We start from the raw sequence: 18,041 nt of genomic DNA, 5'->3' as shown, positions 1-18,041 counted from the left end.
ATTCTTTAGTTAGCTAGACTTATATTTAGTTTTAAAAGTCTTAATTGAAAAACAAGTGTTTATTTATTGCATCACATTGAAATTTGCCAATTCGTCACACATTCACCATTTATCTAGTCACAATATAATAGATTATAAAAACACACTTGTGCCATACAGTGCTCTCTAAATAGACAAACACACCATCAAACGTAATGAATTAATAAATACAATTAATATTTTGTAACCTTGTTGTTTCATTATATGTAATGTCTTCAGCTATCCATAACAAAGACCCTGTTTCAGATGCCTGCTGGCGAGGCGTCCTTTTGAGGCTCGTATTATTAAACAGCTCTTAAATCCGAGAATATGCGTTTTGTCCACTGAAGCAGAGCTTGGTACCGGTATAGAAATACATGTAGTTTGCCGGTATTTTCCATTTCTATAGCTGAACTAACGAAAAACCGATATTATTTACCTAAAGGTACCGGTACTCAATAGCGGTTACCTCCACGTTGTGAATTCTAATATAACATGTTAATTATTTAATTGCATTTTAATAATCGAGTACCAAACAAGAAAGTAAAAAAAACATTTCCTGAAAATACATGTATAATTTAAACCGGTAACATCATAATACCGGTACTGTAGCTAGTTTAGTTTTACCGGTTCTGGAAATACATATATTCTCTACACTCAAAGACGTGACTCTTAACATCGGATTGATTTATTAGTACGAGTCAGAGAGTCTTAACAAGAAGTTGCATACAGTTCCATTTCTCAGGTATCGAGAGATGAGCACACCTACGCAAATTCACTACAAAAATTGACTTAATGACAAAAGGTCTAAGTTTGCATGGAAAGTATTATAATATTGGTTGAAATTTCCAAGTGTATGACCCATCACCTACCAAAGTAAAATGAGAAGCAAGGATTGGCATTTCGTTATTTTGACGTCGCGGCAACCCAAGTACCCGTCTGGGGTTTAACCAGTTTTTTACTCAAAATTGTGGGCGGAAACGGCGAATACGCAATTTGGTATACCTCCATACTTATTACAATCTTTGCTATAAAAAATCTTTATTAGACAACACAATACCCACATTGCAATCTTGCGGATTCTCACTACTAATAAGGATGCACATTACGATTTGATTTTTATGAAGATCGATTAAAGTGCAACGATTTTTTTGTATCGATTTATTTCAATGCGAATCGAATCTACCGAAAAGCAAACCGAGTCGTCAAGATCAGAAAGCAATAAACATTTTGTAATGGTATCATTAGTTACCATAGGTCGAAAGAAGGTGTTCCACCTATATAGATAAATGTATAGACAGAGACATAGCTACAAAGAGCGACATAGAGTTGTTAAAAGCACCAAATATAACTTAATTATTTTTTAGAATTCGGATTTTCCGGAAATGGTTTTACTGTAAAGTAATTCTAAGAGGGGGTTTAACCATTCTCGTTACTTTTTTATTATCTTTCTTTTGTTAAAAATACAGTTATATACTGCACTTTTTTACATGGCACCATTAGAATTACTTTAAAACACAACTTCGACTTCCTAGGTCAGTAGTTTTGTCTTACGATGCAGTAAAACTATTTCCGGAAATCCGGAATTCGAAAAAGTAATTAATTAATATTTGATGTATTAACAACTTTATGTCGCTCCTTGTATCTATACATGTATTTATATATGTGGAATACCTTTTTCCGATCATTGTTCATTAAATTTGAACAAAACTCGATTTATAACACATTTTAAGTTGTAAATATATTTTGCCTTTCAATTTCATGCGTTAATGAGTTTTAACCCGACTTAAACCAAAGAAAGCGCCAAATATTTAATACTACTGGTTATTGAGACTACTTTTTACGCTGAGGTAGATAACGGGCCTTATTCCCAAGATTGTTAATTTTTGACTAGCTAAATCACCTTTTCAGGTATGCAGTGTTACGTATACTAGTTTATTTAGAGCGGTTTCGGCTTGAGGTCGCACGTGCAGTTGACTGTTTTGCACGGGATCACTTGAAGACATGGCACCTGTAAGAAATTATTATTGTTATAACCTACATAGAATGTAACAAAATGCCCAACATTCAATTTCAAAAGTTAATAATGCCAAGTGATATTTTTGTCTGCCTCTGTGTCTGAATTATTACCGTGCTGAGCTGCCACGCAGAGGTCCCAGGTTCGATTCCCGGGCTGGGATAAATATTTGTATGGCCTACATTTATTTCTCTCGTGAGTTTGGGTGTAATTTGTGGTTGTCTATGTGTGTGTCCATGGCACCCGCAACACAGGGTTTCCCTAGTGCGGGGCTATGTGTGCGTTATTATTATTATTTACCAGAAATAAACTTTTCAGTTTATGTTGCACTGTCTGACTCTTTTTAGATCTATATTTAGTAAGTTCAAGCGTGCAAGCGTACCCCGCGCTCCATCGCTTTACACGGAGATATCATCGCATCGTTTAGAGCATAGATTCCCAAATTTTCGACTCTATCTCTCACTTAAACAAGATAAAAAAAATTCAACCATCACAAAAAAATTTAAAACACGTATCCTTTTTATATTAATTTAACACAAAAAATCATAAGGAAAAAATGTATATATACACACATCAAAAAAAGTTTGCGATCACTTCGAAAAACTGAAATCTTTTTTGTTACTGTAGATTATATTATGATTTTTTCTTCTTTTTAGATTCTTTATTTAAAAATAAATTAGAACATAAAACAATGACCCCGTTCAATTGTTTTTTCATATAAAAAGGCTTTCAGTCCTAGCTTACGCTCATTCAGAAATCTGATTTAGTCAATTATAAGCGATTCCAGATATTTTTCGCGGAAAGTTGTGATTGAAAAAATGCCAAGAGGATTATCAGAGGTTTTACGACCTAGAATAGTAACTTTGAGGGAAGAAGGATACACCACGAGAGTAATAGCACGCAGACTTGCTATATCCCAATCCTGTGTCGTGGCTACGTTGCAGAGGTATCACGGAATGGGGAATTTAGCTGACCGACCCCGCAGCGGTCGCTTAACTGTTTTGACAGCTGCCCAAAAGCGCTATATTAGATTGCTGGCAGCCCGTGATCCAACAATCAACGCCACTAAAATAAAAGCAGAAGTCAGGGCCGCCTCTGGGCTTGAAGTTAGCACGCAGACCGTTAGCAATTGCTTACACCAGCCTGGATTACGAGCACGGAGGTCTTGGCGAGCTCCGCTCAATTCCCGGCAACGTCAACAACGAAGATTGCAGTGGGCTAGACTTCGGAAAAATGAAGAAGGTGAGGACGAAAACATTTGGCAAAACTGTCTCTTCGTTGACGAATCCCGAATCAGCACTCATCCAGATAACCGACGTGTCCGTGTCTGGAGAAGACCAGGCGACCGTGAAAGACAAAGAACTGCCACTGGAACAGTTCAGCAAGGCGGAAAATCGGTGTCCTTTTGGGGTGGCATTATGATTGGAGCTAGAACGCCTTTGATCCCGTATCGGGGCTTCATGACAGCAGACATGTACAAAGCAGTTGCTATTGATGATATCGTCAGACCATTCCGAGTAAACCATGGGCACCAATTTGTACTGGTCGATGATAATGCGCCCGCACATCGAGCTCAACGAGTCAATGCTGCTCTTCAAGAATACGATATCACACGATTAGACTGGCCTGCCGGCTCGCCCGACTTAAACCCAATAGAGCACGCGTGAGATGCTCTTAAACGAGCAGTATGGAACCGTGAGCCATGTCCCCAGACAGTTCCAGAGCTCAGGGAAGCCGCTATTGAAGAATGGGATAGGTTACCCCAGGAAATGCTGGATAACTTGATCCTCAGCATGCCCAGGAGGATCTTCGCATGTATTCGAGCCAGGGGAGGAGTTATTTTATATTGAATTCACACCTTTTAATAATAAATTGTTGTTTAAGTTTAATTAAACAGTCTTTTTCTTTCTATGAAATTTCTATCACTATTACATTATGATTAATGGCTCAATTTTTTAAAATAAATAATAAAAAATAGTTTTATATTTTAATTTCAAACAGGGTATTCCTATTTAAAGAAAGCATACAACATAGATTTTTTCTTGATAAAGTTAAATTTAAAGAATTATAGGAGCTTATGCTATTGATCGCAAACTTTTTTTGATGTGTGTATGTCATATATGTAGTATAGTTTAAATAGATAATTCAGTTTTTTTTTCAAATGCGGTAGCACCCCCTGTACAGCACCAATCGCATCCGAGGCCCGTACCGCCCCCCTAAGAATTCAGCGCCCACTCTGGGGGGTGGTAGAGATCACTTTGGGAAACTATGGTTTAGAGCGATTAGTTTAAATATTTTTATTTTAGTACCAAAGTAGAATCTGACGATTTTTTTAGTATAGTCCTGGCAGGTTGTTAGTATTCTATAAATAACCTCGCATAACGTGAGAGTAACAGACAAAATCAACACTATTTCAAACGGGGTTGATTTTGGCCTTTATATGGCGGACTTTGAACGTGTTAAAATATACAGTGTTACTATTAAACGTAGTCTCATTGAACTAACCTAATAATAATAAACACACGATGTCTGAAGGTTCTGTCCCAAACCTTCACGATACTACATTTATATTAAAGTATATGTATGTACCTCTGGTTTCTGCTGCAGTCCATTGACAGGGCCGGATCGTTTGTAGTCGTCGTTAGTCTCCGATTTGTTCGGCGGCGGCTTCGATGGCCCGGCCTGTAAACCTCACGACCGTTGAAATATTGTATTGAAAGACTAGATTATTGTGTTAAATATGTTTCCTTCGTATAAAGAGTCGATAACAGTGAAACTGTTGAATCGATCATTTTGGAAAAAAAATATAGTAACATTGAAGATATACACTGATTAGTACACGCTGTGAAAACACGATTCCTAGAAGTTTTCACGATAAAAAAATATTACCTCGAAATTTTATAAGAAAACAGCTGTATTCAATAGGTAGGTACTTTACACATCCCAATGATTTTTATTTTATATCAAGTGTACACGACATACGTTTTTCAAATGGCTTTTATTACGTTTGTAAAAAATAAACGACTCTTAACTGGTCTATTATAATTATCCTGACAAATAAATCTGTACTCTTTCAAGAACGTTTAAAACATTTATGCCTGTCAACGCCATCTACAGTTTTGCGCTTGCAACAACAATTGGAATGGCATCCATTTCCAGTTTTTTTTTAAATTTTACTCACTGTAAGTTTTTTTTTTTTTAATTTATTAAGGCTTTGGCAAAGCCATCAGCCTAAACATGAAATTTAAATATGTTTCTGTAAATATGGCCGCCACAAAGAGGATAGGCAATTTGAGGCGGCGTGCTTGGATTGACTCGGGATTCCTTAAAACGGGCCGATACGGGTATTTTATTTCGAGATTCGTATAATTTCGCGTTTTAATCTTCGATTAAGGCACAATAGCACTATCCTATTCCACTTTAAACTAGATTTCACAAAATAATTGAAAGTCAAAATAAAAACGACACTTTTCCCTCCAAAAGGTCCAGAGCGAATCTCCTCACTGTAAGCACTTGTAATGCTGTGCTGTTAGGTTAAGCCAGGTAATATTTTGAAGGTTTTTACCTTGGGAATTTCCTGAAGACCGTCTGTCTTGCCAGTGACTACTGCCTCTTCCAGTTCATCACCATCAGGGCTTAAGGTGCAAATTGGTGGCGGTGGCACCTTGTATCCAGGGTCTGGTTTGCTACTGTCTGTGGCATGGTAAGTGGGGAATATCTTCTGCAGCGGATTTGGCAGGTCTGGCATTGGGTAGAGACGGTATAACTTGCAGTAGCGCTGTGAAGAATAGAAGGCAGTTTTGGTTAATAATAAAACCGAGTGAGATGGGAAGAGACATTCGTCCAGTCAAACTGTAAAAAATAAATTACATACTTAAACAAACCATGTGTCAAACGTGTTTCCGAAAAAAAGACAAACAAGTAATCGCACTCGGTTAACTATGTATTTGAAACGCTTTTTTTACTTAACAATCTAAATTAGATCACAATTCTTATTGTGTTGTTAAAAAGCAAGATACCTGGCTAACTAAACAGCAAAAATGTACCACCTACATGTTATTGGATACTAAGTCCGAGTTGGATGGTAAGTTGGTGAAAAAATAATTACAGAACAAATATACATGGTGGAATAAAACAATGGGATGTGAAGGGGAAGTATCTTAAATGCTTAAGATGTCTGTGTGATGGTCATGGAAGAAAATGAGTCCCACTTCTAGCACTCTAAAAGTTAATTTGTTAAAATACAAGAAAATTATAATTTGTAAATGTTTACTTAGGTAACAATTTCGAATAATCTGCAAAAGGTTGCAATTTGTATAAATTATTTTAATGCAAAAAATATTTTAGTTAATGCAAATGCAATGCGAATTACAGCCTTCGTGTACTTCAAATTAGAGTCGATATTAATATTAGATTTCATGGTTATCTTTAATTGTAAGATTGTAAAACCCAATGTTTATTGGAGGGATTTTATCCTTACCATTGATCCCATCCATCAGTACAAATAGTGGAAGTTTATTTTTTGAAATTTTTGTTGCTTCGATTTCTTGCTCAGGTAAGCTTTTCAAAAAATCAGTGAATGCAGTTGTTCATATTAAGAAATATAAAAGATGTTTCCTTTAAGTAAAATTAGCTATCTTAAACATTTAAGGTGCTTCACCTTCATGTTCCATAGATTTATCCACCCTGTATATATATATAAAAACGGCGGCATCATCGGTATCTTAAAACTGAAAGCCTGTCAATCAATTTGCTTTGTTCTCAAACTTTTTCCATTAATATAATTACATTTCCAGGCACAGTCAAGAATACATAAAATCTTAATGTCAAACTTGACCTGCTTTTGACTCTATACATATGAATTTAAAAACTCACGTCAATTGCCTTTAGTAGTGGCAACAATGGTCTTCCCTTCGATTTAGCTTCTTCTAATAAGGCAGCGGCGTGACTTAGTAGCCTATTATCCGCATCACGTAATTTCTTCTCTGCCAGCTCGCCGTAGAAGTATCTACGCTCGTCTCTTTCTTGCTTATCACGATCATCACGCTCTTTCTGAAAGAACAGATTTATCGTTAGCATTATTCAAACTGCGGTTAATGTTTTTCTTTTAATCTACTTTCTATCTGTCTAAGGCCCGGCGCCCATTGATGTGACAGCACGGCAAGGAATTTTTATGGAACGAATAATGATATACCTTAATCGATATACATTATAATTTGCAATTTCAATGATTATGGTTGTATCTACAAAAACAAAGCTGCGGTAAGCTTTAGGATGTCGAGCCGGCAACCTTCGGAACGCCTCAGCAATCTTCGGGATACTTTAGCAGGCTTCAGGACGCCGAATGCGAATGCAGATGCATGGGCAATGGGAGGTATACCACGTCATACCTAAGGATACTGTGGCATATCTAAGGATACCTACCACGGTATCATTGCCGTCAGTGTGCACTTGCATGTAGGGATGCCGATGGCTCCCTTGCCGTGTCGTTTCGTCAATGGGCTACGGGCCTAAGTTGCATATCATCATTTTATTTTCGAGAAAACAAATAATTACCCGCATTTCCATTATTATATCGTGATATTCCTTTGTTTTGCGTTCTTTATCCTTGCGTTTGTTTTCTTTGTACTCGTCGTATATTTCCGCGTTCTTGAATCTGAAGATTAAGTTTTTGTAAATCTTCCGAGCTGTAATTTCACGGGCCCAAATAGCTATGATAGCAGACATCTGGTAAAAAATGTCACACCAAGAAGAACAAGAAGATGAATATTATGTCAAAAGATAGAGATCCCATGATTTGACAGAATTATACGTATAGGTACGTTTCCAATTTTGATAACGAAAGAAATTAACACATCTGTCCCAGAACATTTATTTATGAAAATGTATTCATTAATTCTCGTAATATTAATACGAGAAAGAAGAATAAAGTGGCTGTTGCAGTTGTCTTAATTAATTAATAGTGGCCAATGTATACGGTTCTACAACAAAATTCCTGTTGATATTCAAAATTTGCTATTTACGGGACTTAAAATCGTAAAACAAAAACTTCATACAAAAGACTAGAAATCGAAAGCGCACAGACAACCCTTTCATTTACATTACATTACAATCCTTGTATAACCTCAGTATTCGGTTCCACACGTCTGTACACGGCGGGCAACGTTATTTTCACATCTCCTTGAGTGTGTCCAGGTTCCTTTTTCCTCGCATTAGTCGGATTTAGTATGTTATTATAGCGTAGGTATTTTCTATTTCGTATGAGAGTGATATGTCTGTTACGTAGTAACTATTAAGTAATCTTATGGTACAGGTTCTCTGTACAGCGCACAGAAATAGACTACCTACTTGTCATTTTCCTATCGAATACATTTCAGGGAGTGCGCGCAGAACTTTACAATTTACTTATTCCACTCTCACCGTTTATCCTTGGATCGACTAGAAAATTCGATATAAGTACTCCATCTTTATGTCTTATTCCAGCCATTGGCATTTGGCGCTTTGCTTCCTCATCCTAAGCAATGGAATACACTGTGTTTCCCACAAAGTGCAAGTGCATCATTTTTCAAGCATACGCGTATAATACTATGAATTAGAATTTATAAATAGAGAAAATAAAGAGATTGCATCTTTCAACCTAGGCTCGTGTATAACGATCACGGTTATCGGACAACATGGTAAATATCACAGGTGAATTTACGAGAAACTCCAATTGGTACCTGTTCATCATCTCCCATCGTTTCATGGTATCAAGCTCATGCAGACGTTGTGCCTCGTCTTTTAGAAATTGCGCCCGAGAATCAAGACACTCTTTCTTGTTTCGTGCCACTTTGTCCAGATACGCTTGGTGGCGAGCTTCCTCACTGAAAACAGAAATTTATAACGCTTTATTGCTTGCGCGCATAGTCGACACGTATGGGCACAATTATAGAACTGACGACGTAAAGTCCGATAACCTCCATAGCCCTACCAGATGAAACGTGTTCTTCGTGTTTACCAATTACCAATGTAAGATGTAACTCGTGTCAATTTCGGTCTATTAATTAATTTGTGCACATAAAAAACATGATTAGAGGCGATCATTCTATTAGTGTAAGCGGAGTAAGACTTGGACAAAAATTTAGTAGCAGTGTGAAAGAATTCGTCCAGGGAAGTACTGCCATCTTACCTATTACTGCCAATTACAGGTACATGGGACTTGTCAAGTTATGTCTCAGGGTGTCGGGCGCAGCCGCAGTGCCCCTCAGATCTTTGTGATTTAAAGCTCTGAGTGGCACTGCATCTGTTATGGATAGGCGTGTCACTTACCACCAGCCGCACGACTTGCTCGTCCCGTCACTTAGTATTATAAAAAAAACAAAAATGTCAACTTTACGACACTTTATAGAGTAAAGGACGTCTTAACTTCATGACAGCTGGGTGGAATGAGGGTAGCTCTATCGCATGACAACAATTTTATAGAAGAAACCGAACTCGGATATAATATAATCTGTAGACACAGAACCTGCTACACAATTCAGTCTACCTTAGCAGGCACGAATCACTTCTGCAGAGAAGGTTAAACGAGACTGTATATCGTGTCAACGCCATCTAGTGCGCCCAAAGCGTAAGCGTACTCGTAAGCGTCCGACCGGTATTATTATTATTTTTCCAATGGCGGCTACTTAGGCTTGGGCCAGTGTTAGTTTTGATTAAGACGTTTCCCCGAGCAAATGACCTTGAGCATTCGGGTCCCTCTCACCGCACTACGCCTCTACAATCTTTCGTATGGGACGTGGAACAAAGGGAGGGAGGAGGTATTACAAGGAGAAGTCAACTTAAGACATTCAAAGAAAATGTGATCTTGGGTACCCTCATCCAAACCACATTCACAGAGAGAGCTGTCTGGAGCGTCGTCGCGACGACCGCTCATCCCAGAGTAACATCAGTTAGCCTTTTTGAAAGTAAATGGCTTTTCTTGTCATCGGCCCGGTTTTGCCTAAATAATATTATGATTTTCGCATGACCAAATATGGTAATAACTTAACGACTTTCGACTTTCACCCCCACGTCTCGCGTGCCCCAATTAGTATTCGAGAAGCAGCCGTTAACGTTGGTAGGAGATAGTCTTTCATTGTGCTCATTTTTTCCTGGATTAGTTCCCGTTTCAAGTATTTAGTTACGTCGTAGTTTATAAACAATAAATATCTATAATGCTCTACCGACTGATTTATTAAAACAGACCGGACCGGACCGGACCGTAACGGAACGGAACGGAACGGAACGGAACGTTTATTAATGTATGTCATTATTTATGTCAATTATGATATAAAGTTTAATTTACAATATTTAATGTGTTAAGATCATAATAATTTTAATAAATTTATAAATGAGAAATTCATATGAACTGTAAAAACAATTATCTAATAGACTTTATACATATAATTTTTAAATTCCCTTTGAGGCATTTATTTTAAATAGTCCGGTATTAAATTAAACAATTTTATGGATATCTTATAACTATTTCTTATGAAACATGTAGTTTTTAGTTAGATTTGGAAACTGCCCAAATATGAATACTATTTTTGTTTGAACCTGCTTAGATTTCTCTTGACAAACATACAGACCAAGAATCAACAATCAAGCTGAAGAGCTGCTTGAATAAAGGTCTACATGATTCGAAGGATCCGACTTGGCTAATCGCTTTCACACATTTCTTCTGTAGTACAAAGGCTTTATCAATGTCAACACAATTCCCCCACAATACAAGCCCATAATGCAAGGCAGTAGACACGTTGCCATGATAAGCCATTAGCGCGGTCTTTTTATCACATTGTTTACTCAAGCGATACAATACATATATTTTGATTCTAATTCAAAATTCTTTTTTGATTCTAACCATCCTATGATCTTGGTAATGGTCGTGTTTATTTAGTTAGCGTAATCTGCGTTTCTGTTTTTATGGACGATAACGGCTAAGTCGTCCGCAAACAAGGTGCAAGGGTATTGTATCGCTGACGGAAGATCATTTATATACAAAAGAAACGAAAAAGGTAGTGGGCCCAAAATGCTACCTTGTGGGACTCCAAACTAATTTTCTTTAAACTCTGATCTATGAGCGACATATTCGGATTTAGAATTTACGCTATGTACTTATACGTACTGAGTTCGTCCACTAAGATAGCTTTTTATCCACTGGCAAGCCTTCCCTCGGGTCCCATACAGCTCAAGTTTTGACAACAAAGTTTCGTGGCATACAAAGTCAAAAGCCTTATTCATATAAAAAAATACTGAGCTTATAGAAGTTTTATCGTTCAATATTTCCTTAATAAGAGTATAACATGCCAAAGATATTGACATTTCGTTTTTGGAAACCGTCCTGTTCCGGTCGAATTATGTTAGGTATGTTTTTTAATAAATGTTGTCAGCCTTTTCAACATTACTTTTTCCCAAATTTTAAATAATATAGGGATCAATGTGATTGGTCGGTAGTTTTCAATACAATACTTTTCGCCTTGCTTGAATAAGGGCTTGACTACTTTTTTAATGTAGTGTGAAAAGTTCCGTTAATTAATGATAAGCTTATAAGTTCCGACAATACCGGAGACAATTCGCTTGAGCAATGTTTAAATATTTTTGTACTTAGATTGTCATAGCCAGTAACAATGAATGATTTAATTAATGTTATTATTTCATTTTCATATTGAGAGTGAGAGTTGACACATACGCAGATATCCCTAATGTACATGCATGGCAAAGGTAATATGTTTAGCCTTTTGAGCAGCGGTTTGCAACTGTCAGCGAACCACGCGCCGCAAATTGCTTGAATACACTTCTTCTGAACTTTAAACGCTCTTTTTAAGATTACTGAGTTACCCCATAGTACAAGACCGTAGCTGAGCACGGACGAAACGTAGCCGTGATAGGCTGTCAACGCAGCTTCTCGCGAGACAGTTTGCCTTAATCTTCGTAAAGCGTAAACAAATCTGTTTAGGTTCATGCAAATCTGTTCAATGTGTTCCTTCCAGTTAAGGTTCTTGTCGTAAAATCTAAATGTCATAACTTTGGTTTTACTTATATTAATATCAAGTCATTGATGTCCATCCAACTTATTATGTCTGTCAGTGCTTTATTTATGTCAGTGTTAAAAGGTGCTTTGTTTTGTCATTTTAATATAAGAGTTGTATCGTCAGCAAATTGTATACTATTATGATCAATAGCACGTGGGAGATCGTTAATGTAGAGCAGGAACGGTAACGGACCCAAGATGCTACCTTGCGGTATTCCAGCATTAGTCGTTTTAAAGTGCGATCTAAAATTTTTTTCTAATCTATTATTGTGATTGTTTTTTGTTATTCTACTTATTTTCGTATACTGTGTCCGATTTTTTAAGTAGCTCGCTATCCAATTTTGGGCTGTTCCTCGAATGCCGTACGCTTTAAGCTTGTAAAGGAGTTTTTAGTGATTGACAAAGTCGAAGGCTTTAGTCTAACGCCATTTTGACGGGAGTAGATGGAACTATTTCGTACTACGAAATACCAACTTGTATTATTTTTAAAAACTGGGAAGTCGTTATAGTCGGATCAGCTGTTTAGGTTATGTTAAGCTTGACAATTTTTAGACGTACCTCGAACATTAAGCTGATTGCTGTCCCGGAGTTCTTAAGATGTCTCTTTCCACGAATTTGGTTTTGATTAAGCGGATTATTTTGAGTTTTTGCAATAATTAATGTTGTAAAAGACAAACTTGATTTGGCTATTTTCTAAACTTCCTTTTCGATTTTTTGCTATATAACACTTATGTAGCGTAATTAGAATACTACGAACGTAAACTTAAATAAATTAACACCAGGACTGCACTTATTTCACGAAATTGAAAATTAGTATAGGTACGGAGTCAATGTTTACTAGAGCACTTTATAGCAAGTTATTTTAATTAGCCTAGTCAAAGCTGTAGCGATTTTAGGTTACAAATGCATAGTAAAAAATGGAAATAAATCAATACTGATAAATACTTATGGCCGTAAATTTGCATTGTACTTTTGTACAATTGTTTGTGTGTTTCGCACCTTCATCGCTGTTAAAAACTAAGTTGTAGTTAGCTTAAATAACTTACGCAGCAATGCGCTCTTTGACAGCGGCTTCCAGACTGGCCTGCTCCTTAGCGTCGCGAGCAGCTGTGCCCGATTGTAACTTCGCGCTGATGGCGTCCAGAACGCGCTGTCTTTCGTCGTGAGTCTGTAAAATTGAATACTTGCTTCCATTTCTTTTTTTTTTTCAAGTCGTGTTTTCATATTTCGTTAATTGATCATGGATTCCCATTGACTTATAATTATATGGACGTCGGGTCCGCGCTAAAAAGTGTCCGAACTTATAGGGCGTTAAAATCGTATACAGAGCCGTCATTCACGCTTTAGTCTTCGTTTGTTCGACTGACAGCGAAGCAAGCAAAATTAGACAGTACTGCGATGACATTACAATTTAAATTCAACGTTTTAGCTTTTTCATATTCCTTTACATGTCACTACGTTTAAATAGGTTGACTTGGGACATTTTTTTCGTGGTTTTTGTATTAGACCCGTCGTCCATTTATTTATAAGTCAATGTGGATTCCACATTTTCTGCACTAGGTAATGTTTTCAATTTGGTATGTGATCGCAGTGCCGTAACTGGCAGTTACCAGCGGCAATTTTACGTAGGCTGCATTATAACACCATTAATAAGCTTCAGTCAGCACTATAATAATACAGCCTAAAAATGAGTGCTACTAAGATTGTTCACATAAATCAACTCACGTTTTATCAATGCCTATTTATTTGTGATCCGAGTTTCACTAATTTTCAGTTCGATTCTTTTGTTCTTAATATTTCATTTTTTATTAAGATACCGACTGAAGGGACGAACAGGCATCATGCGCCTAGGATCACAAATTACTTAATATCAAGGTAAGCGACACGCCTATCCAAAACAGTTGCAGTGCCACACAGCTAGAGCTTTAAATCGGTAAGACCTGATGGGAACTGCCACTGCTACCGTCACCCTACGACAAGTTTGACAAGTTTCATGTGCTTGTAGTTTCACCATCACCTTCAAAACCTGAACGCAGTAATGTGAGAATTACTGCTTGGCGGCAGTATTCTGGACAACCTCTTTCACAAGGAGAACTGCTATAAACTACGTTGATAAATCTATTACTATTGTTCGCATAACAAGTAACGAACCGCTTTCTCGGTCTCTTTGCGCCTCCTTTCAATGGTGGCTTTGGATTTCACCAGCACTTGTATCAGATCCTCGTCCATCTTGTCACGAGCTGCAAGCACTTCCTTCCGCTTTTTGTATTCTAGTAGCGATTGTTCATTGTCGTGCCAAATTCGCTTTTTTTCTGCTTCTTTCTGGAATATTAGCACAATAATTTTTAGTATGGAGCATACATAATACAGCTAGGTACTATATTTTTTATATTATATTAACACAAAAAATTACAAGGAAAAAATACATAATAAATTGTAGTGTATTTTATATAGGCAAAATATAAAGAAAGAGAGGTGTAGGAAGAAGGAGAATATCCAGGCTCAGAAATTTGCGCCAGTGGTTTAATAGGAGCATCCGATCATTATTCAGAGCTGCAGTGTCCAAAGTTCAGATTGCCATCACGGTAGGCGACTTTCATTAGAATAGAATAGACTAGAATAGAATAGAATAGGAAACATTTATTGCAACGCCACCATTGACAAACAAGAAACAAACACAAAAAAATAATATTAATAAAAAAAACAATTAAATAAATAACACAAAAAAAACAGCATAGCTAACATTTGAACCAAACAACTAATATTACTGTATAAATTAATACTATACTGACATGTGTGCGGCTGTGGCGTTTGCAAAAGGATCTCATTCAGCTAAAGCCACAGCCAAGAATAGACCGTGCCGCTGGTTTTCAATGGACCATAGCGAGTGAGTGACAGACTTGTGCTTCGCGAAATGTAATTAAATACTACGTAAATACTTATGTCTTACTTACTTAATCTTTGTGTTACAAATACGTATAGTTATATGTTATAAGAGTGTGTTAGTGCAAAGTAATTATTAATTTCCCTTATTATTAATACAAATTTAAGGTATCAAGTATCTATCTAATTCGTTAAAAGGATTCTACTTGACTTCAACATTTAACAACTAATATTCTTGTGTAGTTGCAAATAGTAACTACAGTAATGCTATCTGAAACTTCTACTACTACATTAGAAGATGGCACATGAAGAAGAAGGTTTTATAAAGATAATTCAACTTTTTTTTCAAACACCCCATGGACAGCATCAACGCCCCCCAATTGCTTCCGAGGCCCCTACCGTTTCCCTAGGTCTCTTCAGCGCCGACTACACTGGAGGTAGGGACAAGTTTGGGAAACTATGAGCAAGATTTAGAGAGACCTACCTACTTCAGCACGATTAAAGTAAGAAGTAAAAATGACCAAGTAAAAGGTATCCGGTAAAGAGAAGTGGAATCTGTGGTCTATGTCGGTACGATATACCTATAGGTAGATACATCTTAATGTAGGTTTCCAAAATTTTTGTATGGTTTAATATTTTAACAGTACTTTGATTATCCACTTAATACAACAAAACTAAATAGCAAGTACGAGGCTAGTATAGTCTTAAGTAGGTACCAAAACAGATCTAAAACAGCTGTGGAACTCTATAAAAAGAAACGAAATAAAAAACCGACCTCAAAAGTTATTCATCCCCTAGTTTGCCACCCTTAAAGGCGGAATATTTTCTTCAAATTTAAATAGGACAACATCTGAGGCACTGTAGTCTAGGCTCTACTCTATGAGTAGAACTACTGGCTGAGTGAATATAGTTTTGTATTTAGAATATGTTTGAAAAAATGAAATAAAGAGAATAGAGCATCTTGAGAGTCCGAGATGTAACCCGAGGCAGAAAATATGTAAAAAAGTACAATAAAGCAAGTTTTGAAGATTATCCCAGTTTATATTTACAAAAGTACCTCTCGCTACGCAACATGAGGCACGTCCAAGTCTACAGTACCATATTTCTAACAAAAAAAGAATCATCAAAATCGGTTCAAAAACTGGAGTTATGGCGTAACATATAAAAAAGAATTTTTTGAAGTCGGTTAAAAAGAAGGGCTATACATAAAGGATATACATAATGAACCGCAGGTTTTTAATTGTCGGTAGATGTACCTACATCATCGTCATGCTCAACCCGTTGTACGTTCCACTGTTTCAAAGAAAGAGGTCAGGCTTTACACGATCATTTGTAAAATATCTACTAACAACCTCACTGGACTATTCATAAACAACAACTTTTGTTCCATAACTTTTATCCAATAATAAAAATATTTAAGAGTTGCCTTAGCTCGAATTCAAAATTTTCCGTACTAATACGGTTCATTTTACTTGGGTCGAGCGCCAGGGACTCATGGGACACTGGGACACTTAACGCCATTTAATTTTGAAAAATGTGTTTATCGGATACTACAGGTACGTATTTTACTTAGTTCAGTTGATATGAAAAAAGTCATTGGTGGTATATGTAAAGTACCTACTGAATGCAGCGGGTTCTCTTGTAAAATTTCGATTGTGTTTTTTTTTTGTAGCGTGAAAATTTTTAGGAAACGTGTTTCCACACCGTATAGTAATAGTGTATATCTTCAATTTGACTATATATGTATTTGTTCCAAAGTTCCAAAGTTTGTGATTGATTCAACGCTTTCACTGTTATGCAGAATCAACCAAAGCCAATTGAGTTTGTATAGACTCTTAAATAGATAGTTCTAAAACATTGACTTACAAATAAATGGACGACGGGTCTAATACAAAAACCACGAAAAAAATGTCCCAAGTCAACCTATTCGAAATTTAAATTGTTATGTCATCGCAGTATCGCGCTGTCCGTAGAACAAATGAAGACTAAAGCGGAGTGTCGCGCTCTGTATACGATTTTAGCGCCTTACAAGTGCGGACACTTTTTAGCGCGGACCCGACGTCCATATAATTGTAAGTCAATGTTCTAAAAGGACGACGCTTGCACGTTCAACATTACTTACCTTACTATCAAACAGATCTAAAAAGTGTCAGATAGTAAAAAAAAATTGAATGTTCATTTTTGATATATATTTGTCATGTTTTGACAAAAGTCGTGAAACAAGAGTTGTTGTTTATGATGCTAGTAATCTAGTCCTGTAAGGTTGTTAGACTTTTAAAAAAAACTCTGTATATGGCGTTAAGCTGGCTCAATGAGGGTTGAGAATTTTACAAGTTTTCCAAGGGTTATGTAGGTTCCTTTCTCGATATGTAGTTTTCATTACGGCGTTGTTTGCCTTCAGCTTACCTACACCACATTCACAAAAATACTTAACTGAAACAATAGCCCCCTTTTCACAGTCAGCATTCGGAAGCAGTCATGTACGCAGGATATTATAGTGCATAAACGTACTCGTACGCGCAAAACGCAGGTGCTCTTTTGTCCTAGCTCTCTTATTTCCGATGTAATGGTGAACCGCTACGACCAGAAGAGAGTTCGGAAGCAGTGTCTGGCGATAGTTATATTATAGATAGTTGGCCGTCCACAATGCCTCGCTAATGATTGCGGAGGGAAACCTTCCGCAATCATAGAATAGATAAAGGACACCAGTGTCACGAGCACCACAATTCCCTTGTGGTGCTCGTAGCCCGAGGAATCCGGGGCCGCTTACCCGTATCTTGACCAACGGACAGTTGAACATACCAAGACCCTTTGAACTAATTATACAATAGATACCTAATTATACAATAGATAAATATTGCTTACGAAATTCATATCAAACTCCCGAAGTTGCTCCAACTCCTCATTAGCCTTACGAATATCCATTTGTTGTAATTGAAGTTCTTCTTCCTTTTCACGTTGCGCTTTTTCTTCGTGCTCTTTGATTCTGACAAAAAAAAACTAATTTGTAAAGCCGCGACAAATTTGGTAAAAAATAAAAAGAAATCAGCTAGATACATTTTAAAATATTCCCTA

The 18,041-nt window shown here is 36.9% G+C and overlaps 1 protein-coding gene across 1 annotated transcript in view; it reads right to left on the bottom strand.

Moving 5' to 3' along the window:
• Positions 1-1,743: 1,743 nt before the first annotated feature.
• The window catches only part of LOC113232278 (stress response protein NST1), a 26,664-nt gene continuing 10,366 nt past the window's right edge, over positions 1,744-18,041 (bottom strand). Inside the window, exons 2-10 of the mRNA XM_026466948.1 lie at positions 17,832-17,952; positions 14,235-14,405; positions 13,130-13,251; positions 8,755-8,898; positions 7,592-7,691; positions 6,911-7,087; positions 5,601-5,813; positions 4,625-4,717; positions 1,744-2,029 (exon numbers count right to left, since the gene is read on the bottom strand). Coding sequence (XP_026322733.1) covers positions 1,958-2,029; positions 4,625-4,717; positions 5,601-5,813; positions 6,911-7,087; positions 7,592-7,691; positions 8,755-8,898; positions 13,130-13,251; positions 14,235-14,405; positions 17,832-17,952 — 1,213 coding nt within the window. The 3' untranslated portion in view covers positions 1,744-1,957. The remainder of the gene's footprint in view (positions 2,030-4,624; positions 4,718-5,600; positions 5,814-6,910; positions 7,088-7,591; positions 7,692-8,754; positions 8,899-13,129; positions 13,252-14,234; positions 14,406-17,831; positions 17,953-18,041) is intronic.

Source organism: Hyposmocoma kahamanoa, unplaced genomic scaffold, assembly GCF_003589595.1.
Source record: "Hyposmocoma kahamanoa isolate Upper Pololo Valley unplaced genomic scaffold, ASM358959v1 68, whole genome shotgun sequence".
Taxonomy (NCBI): Eukaryota; Metazoa; Arthropoda; class Insecta; order Lepidoptera; family Cosmopterigidae; genus Hyposmocoma; species Hyposmocoma kahamanoa.
The sequence above is the reverse complement of the archived record's forward strand: the minus strand, read 5'-3'. Positions and strand labels throughout refer to the sequence as shown.